This window comes from Odocoileus virginianus, chromosome 26, assembly GCF_023699985.2.
Source record: "Odocoileus virginianus isolate 20LAN1187 ecotype Illinois chromosome 26, Ovbor_1.2, whole genome shotgun sequence".
NCBI classification, from domain to species: domain Eukaryota; kingdom Metazoa; phylum Chordata; class Mammalia; order Artiodactyla; family Cervidae; genus Odocoileus; species Odocoileus virginianus.
This window is the reverse complement of record NC_069699.1, coordinates 44,427,128-44,433,127: the sequence shown is the minus strand read 5'-3', so window position 1 is coordinate 44,433,127 and position 6,000 is coordinate 44,427,128. Positions and strand designations below refer to the sequence as shown.

General features: G+C 37.1%; 1 protein-coding gene across 8 annotated transcripts in view; it reads right to left on the bottom strand.

The window, feature by feature from the left end:
• Positions 1 to 504: 504 nt before the first annotated feature.
• The window catches only part of SFMBT1 (Scm like with four mbt domains 1), a 112,427-nt gene continuing 106,931 nt past the window's right edge, over positions 505 to 6,000 (bottom strand). For all 8 annotated transcript variants that reach the window (XM_020874260.2, XM_020874255.2, XM_070455935.1 and 5 more), the window contains 4 exons: positions 4,209 to 4,387; positions 3,781 to 4,026; positions 2,773 to 2,901; positions 505 to 1,972 (listed from right to left, as the gene is read on the bottom strand). In XM_020874260.2, the coding sequence (XP_020729919.2) occupies positions 1,832 to 1,972; positions 2,773 to 2,901; positions 3,781 to 4,026; positions 4,209 to 4,387 (695 nt within the window). In that variant the 3' untranslated portion in view covers positions 505 to 1,831. The remainder of the gene's footprint in view (positions 1,973 to 2,772; positions 2,902 to 3,780; positions 4,027 to 4,208; positions 4,388 to 6,000) is intronic.

The following is a 6,000-nucleotide window of genomic DNA, read 5'->3' as shown; positions in this document are numbered from 1 at the left end:
ATCTCCCAATACATTCAAACAGATTAATTTTACTTAAATCTTCTTTCCTGGTATATCTAGTAGCAACCTAAGCAAAGAGTTGATGCTTTAATATAGGGTTTGGTTGGAGGGCTTGAACTAAAGTGGTTCATAAATTATCCAATAAAGAGAAGAGTCAGACTACAAAATGTTTGCCAAGGTCCCCCCAAAAAAGGTGGAACAGCGGGGAAGAAAAGGAAAAAAATCGCAATCAGTTTAAATTTGTAATAAAATTACCTTATATTTGTATAACAGCTGTTTAGAATTTACCCAGTTTGTAGTTTTAAAACAGTTTCAAATCTTGAAGAGGAATGATTAGGTTATAAAGTTGTAGGTAACTAGGATAATTAAAAAAAAAAAAAAACCATTCAGGAAAGCAAACCATTTAAAAGAAGCAACCCATGTATGTATCTTTCCTCATTCCTTATGGAAGAAACAGTACAGTAAATGCTATTCTTCTATAACAGCCAACAGCCAGTGCAATCATAAGTGAAAATTTTTCTGTTTAATGTCAAGTTGAGCTGGGTCAAAAGAAACAGTTAAAAGGAAACTGAGTTTTTGAGTGGAAACTGACTGTAGAATACATTCAATTTAAAGGTTCAATCAAAGAAAGTGTAAATGTGACTAGTCAAAGATGTTTCTAGAATCCTTAACCATCTCTCAATCTTTATCTGGCCACTAAGGACATACTGTGACAGAAACTTGATGCTCTGCATCCCTTTCCCCCTCCCCCAAAACGTATTTTCTCTTTTGTGCTTCTATACTATCTGTCTAGAGACACTGAGAAAAATGGGGAAATGGGCTTTACTGTGGGTCCAGGAAACACCTACTGATTTTTACCCAAAGTAAGGACTCTCAAAATGAAAGTTGGACAAACAACTGTAGAGAAAAGTAAATACAAAATAAAAGCTATGGACATCCTTCCGAGAACTAGTGGGGAGAGAGCAATTCAACTTAAAACAGCAACAGTCTGCGATATTACTTGAAACAGGCAGCCCAACCAAAGTGAGGATGGAAAACGACGACAGCAGAGTTCTTAGATCAGTCAGTTAAGGAACTGGTGTAAGTGCCACACATTATTCTTAAGAAAGAAAACAGTGTCTTTTCCTCCAACTTCTGTCATAGTTTTAGTGTTCATGTAGCTTAAAAATGGCATCATTAAAAAAACCTCAGACATGGCTACAAGCTCAATTATCAACAGAGGTAGTAAACAAAGGAACTCCTAAGAATAGATTTTAAAATGGATCAAAGTGTGACTGTACATTCAAAAACCTAGAGCCATATAATCATCCCCAAAATGAACCGTTTTAATTTAAAAAAGCTTTAAAACACATGACAATGAAGCACTGACGTGCCTGAGGCACAGTCCCAAATCAGTGCTGACTTAAAGCTGTGTCCTCTCTTCCCAAGAAAGAGAAAGCAGAGAACAAAGTTCCATCTACAATGGGAAGGAACAGAGAGAATAAAAAGAAAATCAAAAGGGTGCGTGCCAGCAGCCTCGATTATTCTTGTTTCCAGGCCACACCAGTGGAAATGCTCATTCTTTTTATATGAGTCTTTTCTTCACAATCTTTGTTTTTTTAAAACTGCCATCTGATGAACGAGAGACGCCCGCATTTTCACTGGCGGGAGAGCCACTTTGTGCAGTTTTTGCTTTCTCGGTGTGGGTCCTCCTTCCCTGAAAGTGCAAAGAGAGCAAGCCGACACCTGCAGGGCCCAGAGCCCTGGGACTATTTCAGCTCCACTTGTAGAGCAGGGCGAAGGATTTGCTGCATTTGTGCTTCAAAGATACAGCCTACTTTGGTTGTCCTTCTCAGTTGGCAAACTGTTCATAAAAAGCAAACTTGATCCTCTCTATGTGATGGCAAAGTTTGATAGCAGGGCCCAGTTTTAAGTCCATGCACTCTTGAACAGTGGGAAGAGTAAGGAGCAATAGGGCCTGCCCATCAATTTCCTGTTAAAGCATAAAATACAAATTATCTGTGATGTGCACATGAATTGCAGCTCAACCATGACAGCCCTGGTTCACTTCGTTTTGTCAAAATCAGGGTCCCCAGCTTTTCATTACTTTTTCTCCTTAAGTAAGTATCACACATTTCCTTTTAAATACCTCTCATGGCCCTCTATACTAATGAATCTTCAGAATGAATAATAAAAGTTTTACCACAAGTAAGAATCTATTCTGTTCTGCAGAAATCCAGTAACTAGCCTTGTAATTGACAACTAAATGTGTCAAAAGAATCATCTTTTTAGAGAAACTTTCCTAAATCCTAAAGAAAATATTACCTATAAATCCTGCTCTGTAATTCACAAAAGCCTGAGAAGCTTTTCAAAGATGTTCAGTTGTGAATCTCCTCAAGTATCAAAACAAAATTTATTTCACTGTTTAAGGTCACAGACTATTTCTGTTCGATCCTAACATATTATAGATGTTAATTATTTTTTAAAACAAGCAGATCATTATTTTGGCATAAGAGGATAATTAAGTATAGCATGCTTGATTTTAAGTTATTTAATGGGGGATGCAAACAAACTCTTAGGAAAAATAAGATTGCAGTAACAATCTGCTTCAACTGTGAAGGAAGTCAGATAAATAACTTTTTATCACGTTTCTACTCCTAAACAGGGAAATCATTTTTTATTTTTCGATAGAAGTATTTTTCCTAAGACTTGTAAATAAATTGCTATTGCTATTATATCCATAGTCCTCTGCTAAAGAGACGCATTACTAAAAACTAAAGGTCTCTGTGATACCTGGTCTAGGAATATCCTTGCTAACGGAGCACAGTCTGTGGATCGGATGAACCGCACAACGTCCGCCACACTCCACTTCAGGGGGTTACTGTCCAGGTGAAGCCTTTCAGCAACTTCAATCCTTATTTCCTTCATTCCCCACAACAAAAGCAAAACAAATGGTGTTAGAGCTACTTCATTCTAAGAAAGTCTCTACAGAAAGTTATAACCCTTTAAAAGGCAGAATTCAAAGTGCTTTTAGGACATGATTTCTCCCAGAAAATATGCAAAGGTCCACACACATTAGGTACTGAGAAACTTTGTCTTTTATAATAAGAAATACCAGTGGACAAGAATGTATCTCAAAGTCTCAATACAAATAATGTGGATAATTTAACAGCAGAAAATAGTTTTAAAATCTCCCATTTGTTCCTTGGTTTATTTTAGCGCACGCTCTATCAGGGTGCAGAAGTGAACAGGCTGGTATTTCCAATAACAGAAGGCTTAACTAAATTACCAGGAGAAATCATTTTTAACTATTTCTGTTCACAGACTATATTTAAAAAGCAATCCAAGTTTAAAATACTAACTTACTCTTCCATTCTCATAATGTGTGTATGTGTTATGTAATATGCATATATGAATCTACCAACAAAATGGTTTAACAGGAGCCAAAAAGATATAAATACTTTATTTCTAAAAAACCACATATATCATGAAGAATATCAAAAAGACAGCTTTCCCTAAACGACTAATACACTACTAATAAACTACCAATGAAACTTTTGTAACTTAAAATAAGCTGCCATTCTGAGAGATTTTCCCCCTGATAAGGGTTATTATTATTTGATCTCTAAATAATCCTTGACATACAAGTAAATCTGAATTTGGGATCTTTTAAAAAGAGACTCAGGAAATTCAACTGATGCCATATTGAAATAAATGTAATGCCAATATCATTCACCATTAGATTGTCGAGGAAAACTGTAAAGAAAGAAAAAAACAACACTGTAGTTTTAAAATGGGTACCTTTGGTGAAGGAGGTTTATTCTCATCATCAGAAAATGAAAAAGTGCGAAGTTCTCTTTTTCTTCTCTGTCTGTCTGGAGGCAGTGATGTGGATATCTCACTTTGGGTGGGGGAGGAGGAGCATGACTTTTTTTCTGACATTTCTGATTCTTCCTGGAGCTCATCCTGCTGCTCAGATGTACTGCCTTCACTTAGGGAATCATCATCCCCTTCATCTGGGTCCTCTTCATCTTCACCACCACTTCCCTAGAGGACAAGGGGAGATGTGTCACTGAAATTCCAGACAAATCAGTTCCTGGACACAAAACCATGTTCCATTGGCTAGAGATTCGAATTAAAAAAAGACCTGCAGATATTCTTTCTGTTTGAATTGTAAAGCAGGGATCTTTTGGCGTAAAGACATTACTGGGACATCACAGATCTCGTACCTGGGGAGAGCCTGCTGGTGTATTATCAACAGACGCAGAGGAGCGTTTCTTCTTATGAACAAAAACATTTTTTCGCCTCTTTCTCCTCTTACTCGCTTTTTTCAGGGCACATGCTAAGTTACTATGCCCAACAGGTGGTCTCCCAATTCTTTTATTTTTCTTCTTTCCGTAGTAGTGTGCTAAATGTGTATGACAAAGAAAAATGAAGTAGTTTCATTATTTTTGTGTACCTCAAACCACAAGAGATTCCACTATCATAGCACAAAATAGATACAGTGTATTTAAGGTTAAATTACATATAATGGAATAATCTTAACTGTGTAGGTTCTGAATGTATAGTTTGGTTAGTAACTGTCAAGTGCATAAACCTAGATAATCCTCCCTATCAAGATATAAAATATCCCCATCAACGTAGAAAGTTCTCAGTGTCACTCCCTCATCAGTCCCCCTCACCAGAAGTAACCATTATTCTAATTTCCCTCACTATACGTTAGTTTTGCCTCATCTAAGGAATCATTCAGTAAGTACTTTTTCCAACAAGGCTCCTTTTCACTCAGCAGAATGTTTTTGAGTTTCATTTATGTTGTATGTGTGAGACGCTCATTTCTTCATATTGATGAAAAGCATGCTATTGTACGAATGTACTGGCTTATCTATTCTCCTGCCGACGGGCACCTGGCTGTTTCCAAGTTTTGGCAATTATTAAGTGCAGTGAACATTCTTGTACAAGGCTTTTAGTGGGCATGTTTTCATTTTCCTTGGGTCAATACCTACGAATTGAATTGCTGGATCACATGGTAGACACAGGATTACCTTCAAAGAAACTGCTAAGTTTTCCAAGAGGGTTATATAATTTTACTCTCCTACCAGCAATGTGCAAGAGGTCAGGCTGCTCAGGTCATGCTGCCCATGCGTGGGACTGTCAGTCTTTTTTCATTTCAGCCAATCTAGTGGATACATAGCAATTTCTCATCATAGTTTAAACCTGCATTTCCCTGACAACTAATGCTACTGGGCACATCTTCATGTGCTTTTGGCCACTTTTTTGGTGAAGTGCCTATTCAAGTCTTTTTTTTTTTTTTTTGACGAAGACACTAAACAATTTAATGAATATACTTCTTTACAATAAATGTGAATTTATATATAGGAAGAAAGAAAGAAAGTGAAGTCACTCAGTCTTGTCCAACTCTTGGCAACCTGGCAGGCTCCTCTGTCCATGGGATTGTTCAGGCAGGAATACTGGAGTGGGTTGCTAGTGGGTTCCTAGTAGGTTTTAAATACCAATTTCCCGTTTCCTTCACACTAATTGACTGGGTTAATGGGCAAGTCTAGGAGACTGAATGTTCTTGTGAGCACCATTACTATTTTGTTCTGTTGGACTGGTCAAACTTGGTCGTGAATTAGAATCATATATGGTGCTTCATAATGATAGAAATTCCAGGCTCTCACCCTGGAGTTCCTGGATGAGTTCCTGCAATCAGAATCTGCAGCAAAAGTGTAGAAAATCACTGGCCACGTCTATGCTGCAGTGATCATAGGACTTTTTTTTGGTTTGTTTTCAGGGCTTTTTTTTTTCTTTTTCTGAGCAGAGAAATCTAAACAGTTGCCCAATGTTCCACTGAAACATTCCATACTCAGTGTTTCCATTGGGAGAATTCTCATTTAAATCCTCTTTTTGAGAAATAATTCATTTCCTTTTAAGAATGGGAGTTGAAAATAGATTTAAAAAATAGAAAATAGATTTTCCATTGTAGAGAAACATACAGTTACAACTTGCTTTCTGTGTAGCAGG